We start from the raw sequence: 15,572 nt of genomic DNA on the forward strand, positions 1-15,572 counted from the left end.
GCTATCTTTTCATATATTGATCCGTTTTAGGTTGGGGTAGAAGCATCAAACAACTCAGAGAGAATTTGGGCAGCAATCCACGCATAATGTATAGAAGCACTGTCAGAAGAAGAGTTTCTCACCACAGTAACAGGAAGATTTTTAGTGAGCAGAAGATACCAGGGAAGTTACGGGGACAGGAGCAAATGGGAAGGGAGAGAAATTAGAGCCAACTGTTATAATAGGTTAGGGAGATAAATGAAGTCAGGCAATCTGGTACATAGGGGCAAAAAGACCAGCTCTCTGCCAACCTGTCATTAAGTAGAAAAAATTCCAAGAACAAAGCATTTTTAGATGTGGACAGTGGAGGCAAAATACATTCTTGGTTGGGTAGCTGGTTTTATTTTGTCCAGCAACTGCTTTATTTTATGTTGCTTCCGTACAACATGAAGCACATGAATGCTAAGCAGAACCATCCAGCTTGCTGTACCTTTCTCACAGTAAGGTTCTCCATCTTCCATGTGAAAGAGACTATTCCCAAATGGCTTCTTACAAGCAGCACAAACAAAGCAACTCGTGTGCCAAGTCTGTCTTAGGGCATGCATCACTTCCTGTAAAATAAAGAAACAAAAATCTCCAGCAGAATAGCAAGCACTGCAACTACCTACTGGAGAAAAAATACAAGGCAGAGATGCTCAAAACTTTTCACTTTTGTTTCAGGCAGTTCCTTTCCTCAAAAGAGAGAAGTATAACAAAAACTAAACTCCACTGGAAAGACAGAAGTACAAGTACTGCAAAATTTCTAGAGCAACATATTTGCCAAAATGAAACAGCATAGTTCAGCCAGCTGTTTGTATCAACATGCCCAGTTGCTGTTGCAGAGGAGATTCTGCGCATACATCTCGATTTTTTTTTCTCTTTTTTTTGACATTATGAACTCTTCAACGCAAGTGTATGATTTGTTATTTAACGTTTGAAGAGCAATTTCACCTCTGAGACCAAGAAATGCACAAAGGGGATAAATGATTTAAGTCTGATGTTTTTCAAAGCAACTTCGATGATGTACTCATTTCTTCTAGCTTCTCACCAGAACTCTTTACAAACGTGATTTTAAAAAAGTTACTGGATTATGACTTACATGATTAGTCAAAATGAGTCTGTGCATCTGTTCCTAGGCCATGTGTTCATCACAAAAAAGCAAATTCTGCACATGTTCTTTACAGAAGAGAAGCTTGAAAGTGCACAGGTGGCATTTTTTAAACATGCTTGTGATCCATGCTTTGTATAATCACAAGCACTGTAAAGCACCTAAGTTTCTGGCACCAACTGAGCTGTCTTTAAACTCCCACCATTCTCAATTGTTTCTTCCTCTCCTACATAGTCACCTGTGTTCATGAACAAGTGTTTACAGGACAAGACCAAGGAACTGACCTTCCTTTGGCAGGCTACCTTAACCCTTAGCAGTACTTTAGTTGTGTGTATAGCCACATAAAATCTTATCCAATGCCAAGAAATGGATGGCACAGGAAATAGGAATAGCCAGATTCTACCATGTTCTTTCTTCCATCCAGTATGGAGCAATCTCTATGCATTCTTATCTTGTCATACGTAAGTTCTGCAAGTCCAAAAGCTGCCGCAGTGTCTCTAATGTATAGTTAAGTACCTACTAATTTGTCAGTCTTGTTTGTCAATGTTTGACAGTGTATCCCTGTCAAACTGTCAAAGGGCCAGATGCTTAACTAGAGTAATTTAGCTTTGTTAACTTCACTGAAATAGTGATTAAAGCAGCTGAGAATCTAGATTCTATTTTACATTGTTTCTGATTAAATACATAGGTTCTGATTATTTGAAACACTTATTTCTGTTGACTAAAATAAAAGAGACTGAAATCTATTTCCAAGCTTTAAATCTAAATAGTCAAGTTTATGCTTTGCGTATAGAAAATCACCACTGAGTTTCATTAACTTCTGCTACTGTTTGCAAAACAGTTATCACTGATAAATAGGCTTGGATCCATTTATGAACCTCACTGAGCTAAGAAGCAAAGAACAGATAGAGAAATCTTATTAATATAAATAGAGGCAGCTGGCATCTTTGCTATTTTCCTGATGAAAATCCATAATGATGGACTGATCTGTGCCAACATTAATTAGGTAAGTCAGTACTCTGCTATAAAATTACTCCTACTGCTGCAGAGCCAGAGCTCCACCATAAGCATCTGATGCCGCCACCCCTAATCAGCAATAGCAGAGTAAAGCATCTTCTCAGTCAGTGCCAACATTCAGACAGATGTCAAAAGATGTCAGCTAAGCAGTCAAAACTGATGTGGTATTTCTTTCTTCCTCGGTAAGAGAATCATGGCATATATATAGCATATATACATATAGTATGTAATTGCATGCATAAATAAACTGCTAGAAGTATCTTACTGTATTCAAGCCTCATTACCATATGGTATGTGTAGAACATATTTGCTTGTATCTAAGCATCTATTTTAAAAAGTTAGCATCTATTTTTGTCTCTCTTCAATTCAGATCATTTTATTTACCCTGTTTTGTTTGTTTGTTTTTAACAATAAGAAATCATCAGCATTCCTCTCAGCAGCTGTGCTGCTTGCTAACAGTGAAGTGCAGTATGAGCATTTAGCCCATCTAAGATCAGTCTTCTCCATGGAACTTTAGATTAAGTCAAGCATTAAAACATTCCAGTTCAAGTCTCCATTGCACAAAGACAAGGAAAAGGTAGATAAGATAAACATCCTGTGTGTTGGATAGCAGTGAACTATCCAGAAAGCGTACTGTGTTTTACACCTGAGAGATGATAATTGGATTACTTATTCTATCTAGTTGGATAAAGTACAGGAATAGCCAAGATTTTGGTTACCTAGTGATTATTATAAAATAATGTGTTTCTCATTCCAAAATTATATGCAGGCTAAGGAAGTATTATCAAAAAGGGAGAAAATAATAAAATAACTACAAGCACTGCTTACAGTTTAAATTATTTCTAATTTCAGTGGGCCACATATAGTTGAAATAACGGTTCTCTTTCTTACCCCCATGATCTTAGTGTGGCATCTGGAGCAGGTCGGTGCAAAGAACTGCTCATAACAGCGCTCGCAGTATACGCTATTCTGCTCTTCCACAAAGCACATATCAGCCAAGGATGTCTTGCAGTAAGCACAGTTGAATTCTTCTGGGTGCCAAGAGCGACCCATGGCTACTAGGAAGGGACCCCTGTGAACAAAGATATTTTTTACTGCAAAGATACTGAGTGACCCTGATTACAAACCCATTTTGCTAGATGCCGCATCCATGTATAACAAGCATTCTATTCAAATTATGAAGGTGCATATTAAAATAATATCCAGAAACCTGACCAGAAAGTGTCTTTTTTAAGATTATTACTAAAACAGTTTGCCAACTGTTTAAAGTATTTAATTGTTTGGACACATACATTGTATTTACAAATAGCTGTCAGAAAAATCATCTATGGTTTTCATATCTGCATAGCTGTAAGTGATCTTTGTGACCAGCTGGAAAGACAGTAGGAAAAGACCAAGGTTTGTAAATCAGAAGATAAATCCACTATTTAAAATCACGAGAAAGCAGGCCAGTTTCCAAACCTACCCACATACACCCAATATCCTGCCGTATTTTCTTTTGAGAGACTGCTACGTGCTGCACGTTCTAGAAACGTTAGTATATCGGATGACAAGCTGCTGTTGGTTATATGGAAGACACAAATTTGTTTTGGTGATTTACTCTTGATTGAAATTACATGTAGCGATCGGAATTCAATTCTTTTATTACTGGAGTCTTTCTGTTTCAGAAAATATAAAGGGTGACGAGCAGTAGTTCCACTTCACCAAACTAGCTCCTTTTAGTGGATGAGACTGTCATTAAAGTGGATTACTTCAAGTTGGTTAGCAGTCCAGAGAGTTACACTGGGCGCCAATCCAGCAGAATGAACTGGGAAAGAAGGGAGAGGCATGCTATGAATCACTGATAATAGAGTGTGGGCATTATCTCTCCAGACACAAAAGCAACAATTACATCTGGCTGCTGTTCCAAAATGATGTCTTGTTCCTAGTCTACCATCCTCTTACTGGCCCCCAACATCGCAATGCAGTGGTGTATATACCTCCTTCAAGGGGTACTTTAGGGACCTTGTTTAAAAACTTGTTTAAAAAAACAGTAATTTGCCACAGCCTCCATGAAACAAACAACTAGCATGCATAACTTCACAGTGATAAAAAGTGAACTGCACCATAGCAAAATGAGCTCTGGAAATGTTAAATTAATGAAGCAGATAACAGACAACCCTGCTGAGTAATTTAACTGAGGCTTAGGCTCTGGTACTGTATATTAATGTATAAAGAACAGTCTCCCTGTTATATCGTCTTTTCTGCCTCATCCCTTTTCAAAACCTCATGACCTTACCGAATTATGCTGTTACAGTGCCCACAGAGAGGAGTTCGGTTGCTGGCTGGAAAACGCTCAGCCCTCTGAATTGTTCCTCGGGCTATTGCAGGAGCCAGGGGAGAAGCTGAAACTGGAGACGGGTATGCAGATTTAGAGGCAGGAGGTGGTACTGGAGCCCCCCTCGGAAGGATGTTCTTCGTGACAGTGGTGGTGGTTTTTCCAGGTGCAAACTTCTGGGAAAATGACTCATCTGTTACCCAGGGAGGACGGCTTGCTGGCTCCGTGTTGGCAGGGGTGTAGGAATGAACTGGTGCAGGTGCTGTTTAAAGTATGCCAAAAGAAACCAAGAAGGATTTTTAAGTCTTTTCTTCCCATAGCAAAACAATAACCAAAGCTTCAGAGGACAATTTATTATGGCCTCTCTATTATCATTCATTAATTCTGGACTGAAGCCAAGGATTTCAGCACAATCGTTGGCTTTTAATCTACATGCATTACAGAAAACATTGCCTGCTGGCTTGTAAAGACTTTGCGGAGACCATTCTCAAAGATATCTCTTCATTTTTCCAGTAGAAATGGATATGACAGTTCTGTGATAATTTGAAAAGCTGCCACGTAATCTGTTTTAAGGCAGGTTATAAATAGAAAGGCCAGATTGTGTAATGAAGTTTTAGACAGAATTCCCCACAGTTTCAATACGGAGTTATGCTTGAATTTTCATTAAATTCATTAAAATGTAATGAATGTGCACAGACGTCAGTACTGTTTACCACTTGTAGAACGTTAGATTCGTAGGTTTCTGACAAAAAATAGACTCACACAGAGAACATAGAGCTAGAGAGCACTGTAAGCAACACTGAAGGAGCCAGTTCAGCTCACATGACCAGCAAAACAAAGCCAGCAGCACTCAGAGGAAGGCCAGACTTGCGGTTGTGACTGATCTTAAGTTCTGCTCTTGGCTCTGCCACAGACTTCCTGTATAAACTTTGAGCGAGTTGTAGTATCTCTGTGCCTCAGTTCCCATCTATAAAATAGAAATGCTATACTTCCTTTCTCCCACCTTTGCAGTACCACATAAAATCATCTGCGCAGAGACTGTGCCTGTTTGTATGTATCAGGCTTTCATCTTGGGTGGAGCTTTATCGCATAAAAATAAGCAGAAGCTAGAGCCTGTTCATACTGAGATGTTTTCCCACTGCCTTGCTCTTTTCAAAATGCCAGATCTGGCACTGTGCAGGACTGCAGCTATTGCCTAAGGAACTACCTCACTTTGCCAAGTACGGGAGTACTAAAAGCAGCTTTTCTTTTGCAAAGAAAACAAGCGAGGGATTGTCAGCATGTGTGAAAAGGAGTAAAAGCTTGGAGAGTTGAAGTGTTCTGCCCAAACCAGAGAGCACAGATTTGGAACAGAAGCCAAGTCTCCTGTACTCAAAGCAAACACTCTGCATAGTAGATCATGGTGCCAAAAAAATGATGAGCAAATATACCATTTGTGGCTTTATGGGGCTTTCAGGTAGAAAGGTATTTCAAGCAAAGGAGAGGTTTAGAATACAAGACAAATATCTCAGGATAATAAAGTGGTGATAAGATTATATTTTACTTAACACTCCGCTCCTCCCTTAGCTCACACTGCCACACAGAATAACGTACATGGATTATTATCCTCAATGTGGGTGCGTAAATCGCGTATGTATCAACCTACTCTGGTCAGCCAGCTTAATCATCTCTGATTCTATTTTTTATTGGGTTCAGAGTTTCTAACACATCTTCTTGATCAAACGTTTTTGTTCTTCAGCATCAAGTTTTCTCCTTCATAAAACTGAATCTCCCACCTTAGCTTGAGGCTTCTTTTTTTCTCCTGGGAATGGTAAACATCGTTTAAAGATTTCTGAACAGAGTTTGTATCCAATCCCTTTAAACCCCGGGGCTGTTGCTATTTATGTATTATGGTATTAGGGTAGGCAAAATTAGAAGGCAATATTTCATCTCTAATTGGTGAGTTCAAAAGGCTCCCACCTATGAGACTCTGTAATTAAATAAGGTGACTTTTAGCTCACTCAGTTTTGTGGAAGGATTCTCCCTCCCCCACGGCCAGTTCTTGTTCATACAAAGTCAGGCAACGCATACCACAAAGGACCTAACAAAATGGTCAGATATTCAAACCCAGGGATCCAAAAGAAAACAATGAATACAGTTAATGTTTTTAGGATATATTTTTCTTAATGATTGTCTTTAGTAAATTAGGAGCTCTTTGTTTTCTGCTTTTTTTCCCCTTAATCTCATAATGTCATTGTTTTATTTTTCCTGTTTATTCTGATCAACGTAGACAGCATATGATTTATCTGGGTTCAGAATAGTCTAGACTCCTTTGAAGGATTAACACTTGGGATGGGCCTTTTTTATTCTCTATACCTTCTTCTATTTCTCCTTTTTCTCCCTTTCTGGCAACTAAATCCTTCATTTTCGGTTGCTGAAAGAAGATACCAAGGGAATTACTGCAAAATGACAAATACCAGGTGTTCACAACTGCTCTGATTTCTCCATAGTTAACTAACATTTCAGCCATTATCATTTAATTTTAAAAGCTGGATTTATTACTGTGGAACAGGTTGGAATTACTGTAGGTTTAAAATGCCATCATTGCAATGCGTTACACCTGTTTCATAAACAATGAGATTTTAGTAATTGTTATTAAAAAGAAATTACTTTCTTACTATCTTACAGTTATATTCCCTGAACTTACATGAACAGCTCTTTTTTCTTAGCAAGTACAGCCATATGAATTTACCTTGCATGTTTATATGTTTCAAAATCTTTCAAAATTTATACAGCAAATAAAAGGTGCTGTTTGCTGCACGTTGTATCAGCTAACCTTTACCTGTTCAGCAGTGAATACTTGAAATAATTCAGTAGCTCAACCTCTATCACCTTGTTTCTCAGCCTTCAGATTCTCTTCTAGTAGGAGAGAAACAATGGGACTACTGTTATGTGAAGAGAATGGTAGGAGAAGAAGAGATTTCTTAACAACTGTAAGAACAAGCCAATTCCGTGCTTCTGAGGAATTTGGAATTCTCATCAGCTCTTCGTTTACTGCCAATGGATATTCTTCCTCCAGAAAAAAAAGGTATGTTTTCAAAGATTCATGTAGTAATATATAGATTCATATAGTCTCAAAAGCTTTAGCCTTACAAACTAACCTGTGAAAACAATTTCTCTTTTTTTGTGTTTTGTTTTGTTAGTGGAATGCAAATTTTATCATTAGTTTTCCAGTAACAAATGCAGTTCATAATCACAAATGATTTGGCTAGTTCTACACATAGCGGCCATGTCCTTGAAGCCCCAAATATTTGCGTATACTGTTCAAATGCATAATAAAAGACAGACAAAGCAGATAATGCAACTGTCCTCTATAAGAAGACACTACCCTTATTCAGAAGTATTTAAAAAGAAATAAGAATATACATAACCTGCTATTCTAGTCTTGAATGTGTTAAGGCATTAGTGAAAAGTTTGTTGAGATCTGTGGGAATCTTTCTACTGATTTCTAAAAGAACGGATCAAGCCTTTACATTTGAGCCATTTTGCATATCTGAGTAGTCCCTTTTTGGACTTACAGATTTAAAAGGGAAGATCTCCTTTCTTGTTTTTAAGTATTGTGTTACTTTGTAGTATAATGCTGGCATTTGGGTTGCTTGAAATAATGAAAGCACTATTGTAGTCTGGAAGTACAGGAAAGAGAGATGCAAGTATTTTCTGCCATCTAGTGGACCGTGTTTAGAAAATAAGTCTATGTGCCTCTTAAAAGCACCTGAAGTAATGTGTGAAACAGAAGTGGGTAAAAATCTCCGTGTAGGAACAACAGAAACAAAGATTTTTAGCAGCAGAAAAGTCCTAGCAGTTCTTCTCCTTCCTTTAAAGCATAGACTTACTGATTTACTCACATCTGAGCTACATACTCAACAATGCAGTTTCACTGTGAGATTAGTTTCAGTGTAAACAAGATTTAACCCCATTACTTTTCAATATGATCCAGATTAAAATAGTTTCATAGACCTTCTTAAGTGGCTGATTTTTGTTTCCGGATGTTGCACATATGGGGCTGTATGTTTTAATCTGAAAATTGCTAGTGTGGAATTTTAGAGGAAGTAAGGCATCCTATTCCTATTCAGTTAACACTGACTGATAGCATAAAGGAATTCCTTTGCTAAATTCCCCACTACAAATCCTTTACAATATTCATTATTTCAGCCTTTTCATGCAGTGGATTTACAGAAACGGAAATCTAAAGCTTGTTGGTTAGAGTGAGAGTACAGCTACTGCTAAGGCCTGAGGTTGTACTTGGAGGAAAAAGATGAATATTGTGGTCTCATCTTTTATCCTTCGAGAATAGTTGATCTTTTCAGATTAAGGTTGCATTTTACACTGCAGAGCAGAATTTATATGCACTGGCAAAGTTGGATGAGAAACTTTTCTAACTACTTTCCTGGTGACAGGATCTATCGGTGACAGGAACTGTTCCTTCCTCCATTTCTTCCAAACAGCAAGTTTCTGTTTGCTTACAACTGCATCTGTCTTTAAGGCCGGGGTCACGTTCCAACTGAAGTGCTACAACACTAAATGAAGAATACTTGAAAGAGGTACCAAACAAAAACCAACAACCTACAATAAAATGACTTTCTGTTAAACCTCATGCACCTGAGTCACTCTGGGGTTTAATTAGAGAGGTATTTTATAATTCTTTATTTTAAAACTTCTATTTATTCTCAAATATCTCTCTGCATCTTCCTGAGGAGGGGAAGCACAGGAAGATGTGCTGGTCTCTTCTGTGGTAACTGATGGCAGGACAGGCAGGAACAGCACAGTGCTGTGCTACAGGAGGGTCACAGTGGAGATCAGGAAAAATTCCTTTCTTGTGAGAGTAGTGGAACAGTGGAACAGGCTTCCTACTGATAGGGTTGATGCTCTATGCTTGTTACACTTCAAGAGGCGTTGAGCACCAGTAATTATCTTTAACTTTTGCTCATCTCTGAAATGGTCAGGCGGTTGGATCTGATGGTCTTTGTAGGTACCTTCCAATGGTATTATTCTGTTCCAGTCTAAACTCCTGAGTAGAACAGAGAGACTTACTGTTTTTCTCTCTGTGGACTTCAATGCAATTTGCATCTGTTGTATTACATTTGTATAATTGCAAATTTTCTCATGTCCTCTGGAATACATTATATCCTTTCATTAACTACAAAAGAAGAATTTCCCACATGCAGGCAGGCAAAGCTTCAATTGGAAATAATTTTGCTGTCTACACAGTGACACAGAACATATTTTTCATACTGCACTTTTTAAAGTAATGGGGCTCAAAACCAGCAGTATAAGGAATTGCAAAGAAGATGCCTATCACAGAAAGTAAAAGTTGGGCCTCTTATCCTGAGCTGAATTAAACAGCCAGCTTTTTCCCTAACAGATATGTGTATTGGTTTATGCCTGCTGCAGATCTGTGTAAACTAGAGTTTTCACTGCCCTCAAACGAGCATGGTATTTTGTACTAATCAGTTTATTTTGAAGATACTTTCACTTTCCACAGCTTGCTCTAATCAGCATTATGGAAATAAATCCTCTGTTCTCATCTTTCCTTCTTTTGCAAGACGGAAATACCATTTGACTGAGAACACAGTATATGCTGACTCACCTAACCAAAATCAAATGAGGAGAAAGTGAAACCTTGATTGACTCTGAGATCCCTGTACAGTTTGTTAAAGCTCCGAACTGACTTTTTTTTCCACCTTCATATCTCAAATACAAAGACAGATATAAAGCAGACAGACTGATTTAAGTAGAATTTCTCAATCAGTTTCATTGCAGTAGATCCAGAAATAAAGCACTGCAGAAAAGAATGAGCTTAAGACTGTTAGAATTGTTGAGCTTTTCATACATACTTGGCTGTCAGAATAAAAATCAACATTTTAGTTACCTTGTTAAGAACAGAAAACTTAATTTGAAACAGAATTGCATTTAGAATTAGATTGCTAACTCATTTAATTTGTTCATTTTGAAGGTTCACATTTTGGTCATCACTAGTTTTAGAAGTTGACTCCATTTGTAACACATTAATACAAACAGGATTTAAATAGCATCAAGGAGTATATTTTCCACCAAAATGAATAATCAAATATATTTCTTCAGTAATTGGATCTGTGGGAAATGGAAGCCTAGTATTACTAAGTACATTAAGTCATTCTTTAATCCAAATACAAGCCTGAATTTTAGAAATTCATTATGTGGTTTTCTCTATTTTGCAAATATCCTACTTCATTTATTTTGTTTCCATCCTAAGGTGTGCTTTCTTAAGCTATTCTATCAACTAGGAAGTGCCCTGAGGATCCTAAATAGGTGTACTGGGCTTTTTGCAAATGCACTGATTTTGAGAAATGAGGCTATACACCATTTTTACAGACTGCTCCCTTGCTTATCTTCTTTCTCCTCCACTTGGTCCACATTTTCACTAATACAACATCATCCTTGATCCTAAGCTGAAACAACATTGTCAGTTCAGTTGGTTCTGTGCATATAAATTTCCTGATAACACACATGTCCTATAGCAAAATGAACATATTATTTTTCTAAAAGTAATGCCTGTGCATTCCGGTACTTGGAAATCTCCTTACCTGGCTGGTAGACAGAGGGCTTTATGCTAGCAGTAGTGACAACTCTTGGTTTTGAAGCAGCAGAAGCAGCAGGACTTTCACCATAGCTTGCAGAAGCTGGCACTGGTGTATATGACTGGCTTGTGTTTCTAAAAACAAAACAAAGGTATCAGCAACTTCATAAACAGCCGAAGTTATTGAGTACAAAAGGAAGAGATTTGGATGCTTCCTTCCGAAGTACCCCAGAAGAACTGTGAGAGCTAGAGAGAGAATACAGCGAGAACCACTAATCGTTATCATTCTAAGAGAGGCTTGAAAGTTCTTTGGAAAGAAAAATATCATAAATTATGATCTCAGTCTAAATTCAATGCTATTTTTTTCTGATGTTTGGATTCAGCAACTGAAAAATACATGACATGAAATACTACTATGTGATTTTAGCATTCCTAGATAAAAACTTTTGCTCAGGGGTCCAAGCATCAATAATGATTTTTTTTTTCTCCATTTTATGGCTTAGATGGTTATTCTGTGTTTGATTATAGTAACATGTTGAAGTATATGCCTCTTCTACTTGCCCGTTGCTTAGGACGATTCTGTTTGTAGTAACTTTGCTTCACAGACACCTAAAAGAGCATGACAAACAAAGCAAGCAAGATGGAATGAATTAAAGAAGTACAGAGAAGGGAAGTAACAAATACTGAGATGCCTGCAGTAATAAAAACGTTCAGTGTTCAATATCATTTTAACTCACCTCAATAACATAAACATAGTATTACTCTTTCAGTTTCACTATCTCAATGAGACAGGTATCTACCAACTTGTGCTGAGATTTTAGGAGTTGCTTCTATGTTGACTTTGTCTATAAGAGACAGTTTGTAAGCATAAGAAAAGATGTCCTGATTTGCAAGATCATGATCTACTGTGGCTCGTTCTTTCTCTGACAATGGAAGTATATCCTATCTGGAGAGCATGTTATAATTTTTACCTATGACAAAACCAGCAAATTTCTTCCAGTAGTTTACATTCTCACAAATGTAAACTTTTGATTTGATTTTTAATTCTTAACAAAATAAACTTATCCTGGCAATCCAGCTACTCTGCTACTCTGACATTACTTACACAAGATCTAGCCTGCAGAGCACTGCTGACTCAGGCTGGTTTATTTTGTCTACTTAGTCCTAGAAACATTGCTGTTGCTATAACGACTGTAGCTAGTTATTTCTACACCCACTCTAGGGGCTAGGGCTGGATTCTGTTGTGAACTGTACCATGATTTCACAACCACCAAAGCACAGTATACCTTTCAACTTTCCATTCCTAGCATCTACCTCTGCACCTATGATGCATAAGAACAAACTCTACTTGGGGTCACTGGAGAGGGAATCATTGCTTCCACTGTAGCGCAGACAGGAAGAGTTATACTTCAGGGACTTGCAAAACATCTTTAGCTGAATATGCAACATCTAAAGATTTTTCATTGTTTCAAAATCTATTATTCAAGGTAAACCACACAGAAAAGCAGTAAGAAATACTTACCTTTACAGGATCAGTGATCAATATTTACTATGTGAACAGAAATTTTTTAAACTATGCGTGTCATACAGACTTAATCTGAAAACAATTTACACACAAGAAAGCCTGCTCCCAGATGAGCAGTTTCACTGACGGCAAGATTCATTTCAATGTTTCTTAACACACAAAACGCAAAGAAATTCTGAGCCAGATTAGTGATACCTGAACTGCCTTGAAGAAAAATGGTTATTAAAAATTCAAGTGTTTTTTGAAGTTAAGAGTGTGATAAAAACATGCTACCAGATTCCTTGTACGTGTAGGGAAATTAAAACAAAATGACAAAAAGAAAATGCTGAAAAGAATTCTATTCGTTGTATCAAGTTAATGACAAAATTAGAAGTCAATCACTAAAATCTATTGCAAATGTATGATGAATATTAAATGCAGTAAGAAGATAAAGAGCCTTGTCAAAGAGAAATGAAGTGTTATGAAACATCATTACAGGTTTTAGTGAAGTTAAAAGATTTATCAGGTAGAATTTCTGCTGAAGGAAATAGAGTTATCATTAAAGAAAAAAATGGAAAGGAAGGAAGAAGGAAAGAATGAAAAAAGATGTCCTAAGTGCTGAAGATGCTGTAATGTAAGAAGAAGCAACAGCATATCTAAAGCAGTGAAAGCACCCTTACTGGATTTATCTGTAGCAGCCAATGGCATGTGAGAGGCAATGAATTAAATACTGGCTCTGAAAACTATTAGTTTTAAGAAAGTAAGGATTTTCATGTTAATACTTCACTGGATGCAGCAATAGACTGGGCTGTTAAGTGCTTTTAAGGTATAGTAGCTGCACAAAACATTTTTTATACCTCTTCGACTGGTAGCTGATGGAGGTGGAAGAATGCCGGTTGAAACTAAAATGAGACAAAAGTTGTATTTGAAAAGAATGTATCAAGAAAATAGTGACATCTTGTCTTACAGAGATTTTTCTTATGAATAGGAGATATTTTTAATAAGTGATAAACTAAACAACATGTATATACTTTTAATAATGTAAGATCAGTATTATGTTACATTTTGCTTATCTTATTAAAGCTGGGAATCATAGTGAAACCTGAATAAGGGTTACAAGTAAATGAGCAGAGTATATTGCTTTGTAATTCACTCTCAGCCCCTTCTGTTCATTTTTTAGTCGTGGAATTACAATTCAACCACTGGACTGTTTTCTTTGACATTCACCATCAATTTGTAATGCCACAACAATTAGGTATGAATTTTCTTTTGTCAATAACATAAGCTTAATTTACATACAAGGAAAACTTGAATTAACCAAAGTTCAAAGATCAGCTAAGTTTCCTGGCTAATTATGGATCAAACAAAGATAACCCCACAGAAAGGACAAGAAAAAATAGTTGAGGTAGCAGAATCAATCTATCATTAGCAACTTTTCCATTGCAGTACTGTTCTACTGTTACACACTAAACAGAGCCCTGGGTGAATGGGCAGATTTTTTTTTTTTCCTTGGGGAAACAACGTCATTTCAGAAAAAAATGCTTCCTTTGTGTAAATACAAGAGGCACTGAGTCCCTGCAGAGCATAGGATATGATATGATAGAATATCATAGGATATGATAGAAACAAGGGGGTTCAGAATGAACATAGCTCCTGCCTAAGTGCAGAGCAGTACAGAGCTGTGTGGCAACAATCACAGCATGAAGGAACACAGCCTACATTTGCCATAAATAACAGTAGGATCTTGTCATGCATCAGCTATCTTCTTAGCTTCTGGAGAATTTTTTCTCTTTATCACAGACAGTGCTTGGATTCAGACCCTAGGATCATAGAAGCTATGCCTTTCTTGTAGAACCATAATCCTGACTCTGCTTCTCCTGCTGCTATGTTCCCAGAGTGCTGTCTTGCTGGTTGCCCTGCTTTTACCCTCCTAATGGAATAACCAATTGCATAAAGAGTTCTGTCACTTATTTTAAAAACTTCTGCTATGCTTTCTTTATTGTTTGTAAATACGATTTCAAGCGCAAAAGTAACATTAGTTCTGCAAGTTTAAAAGGGCAGAGAAACACAATCAGTTAAAGGTTAATGACTTCTAACGTCCTTCTTCAGGAAGATTATGAAAATTTTAGCCATGTCAGTTGCTATGCATCCATGCAGCCTTATTCAGAAAAGTAAAATCAATATAGAACTGTTCTGTCAAGGTTTAAAATCAGATTTAAGTTGGCTAAGAACACTGACCAAGAAATCATCCCGTATTTTCTTGGTAGGTCTCTTTAATGTAGCTGGAAGGGGAAAAAAGAAACTACTGAATCAGCAGTGGGACAACCTCCGGCTTGTTCTACCTGTACATGTTTTACAGGATGGAATACTGCTGTAACTAAGATCATATTTTATTTTGAACTAAAGTTATATGAACTGCTGCTATGCTCCAATGGTAGATGATACTTGACCTTTAGAACTGTATTTTGGCATGCTAATACATTTCTTGATTTCTAAATCAAAACTATCTGATGTTTGACAATTTGAATTACAAAAGAATTTAGAAACTACGCCCTTATATCTGAACGCCAGCAATAGTATGTGGCAGTTTTTAAAATAAATAAACATGAAACAAATGCAAAGAGGTAAAGAAGCTATTTCATCTGTAACAAAACACTCCAACAAAATGTGAATTTGCATTTTGCACTTGATTGCTAGGAGCCAATTTTTAACCAATTTTTTCCTATGAGTTTCTGATTTGCTTTTATGTCCTAAGGCTTGTCATATTACTGCACTACTGAGAGAGGTACTACCTAAGAGAATAACGCGTGCCAGCTGATAACAACTTGAAGTATATGCCAATATCCTTGACTTAGAATAATTGCCAGCCATGAACAGTAGCTTTTAACAGCCTGATGAAAGCATTACTCTCTGAAGTGGACACTTGTTTTTTATAGGTTCTGAGGCTTTCAGGCTGGAATGTATCTCAGATGTCTGTCATTCAATCTTTTGCTCAAAGCAAGGTGAGCCATTA

At 37.2% G+C, this 15,572-nt stretch overlaps 1 protein-coding gene and 1 long non-coding RNA gene across 5 annotated transcripts in view; one reads left to right on the forward strand and one right to left on the reverse strand.

Moving 5' to 3' along the window:
* Positions 1 to 15,572, forward strand: part of LOC122175250 — a 47,319-nt gene that overhangs the window by 17,782 nt on the left and 13,965 nt on the right. Inside the window, exons 3-4 of one of the 2 annotated variants that reach the window (XR_006177361.1) lie at positions 7,344 to 7,527; positions 8,897 to 9,071. This is a non-coding gene — a long non-coding RNA (uncharacterized LOC122175250). Of the gene's footprint in view, positions 1 to 7,343; positions 7,528 to 8,896; positions 9,072 to 15,572 lie in introns of those variants that run through there. The other variant, XR_006177360.1, reaches the window with a different exon arrangement.
* LDB3 (LIM domain binding 3) overlaps positions 1 to 15,572 on the reverse strand; it is a 122,005-nt gene that overhangs the window by 7,196 nt on the left and 99,237 nt on the right. For all 3 annotated transcript variants that reach the window (XM_042862727.1, XM_042862728.1, XM_042862725.1), the window contains 4 exons: positions 11,063 to 11,190; positions 4,422 to 4,722; positions 3,035 to 3,215; positions 470 to 590 (listed from right to left, as the gene is read on the reverse strand). In XM_042862727.1, the coding sequence (XP_042718661.1) occupies positions 470 to 590; positions 3,035 to 3,215; positions 4,422 to 4,722; positions 11,063 to 11,190 (731 nt within the window). The remainder of the gene's footprint in view (positions 1 to 469; positions 591 to 3,034; positions 3,216 to 4,421; positions 4,723 to 11,062; positions 11,191 to 15,572) is intronic.

Source organism: Lagopus leucura, unplaced genomic scaffold (genome assembly GCF_019238085.1).
Source record: "Lagopus leucura isolate 7727_CA_CO unplaced genomic scaffold, USGS_WTPT01 Super-Scaffold_739, whole genome shotgun sequence".
NCBI lineage: Eukaryota > Metazoa > Chordata > Aves > Galliformes > Phasianidae > Lagopus > Lagopus leucura.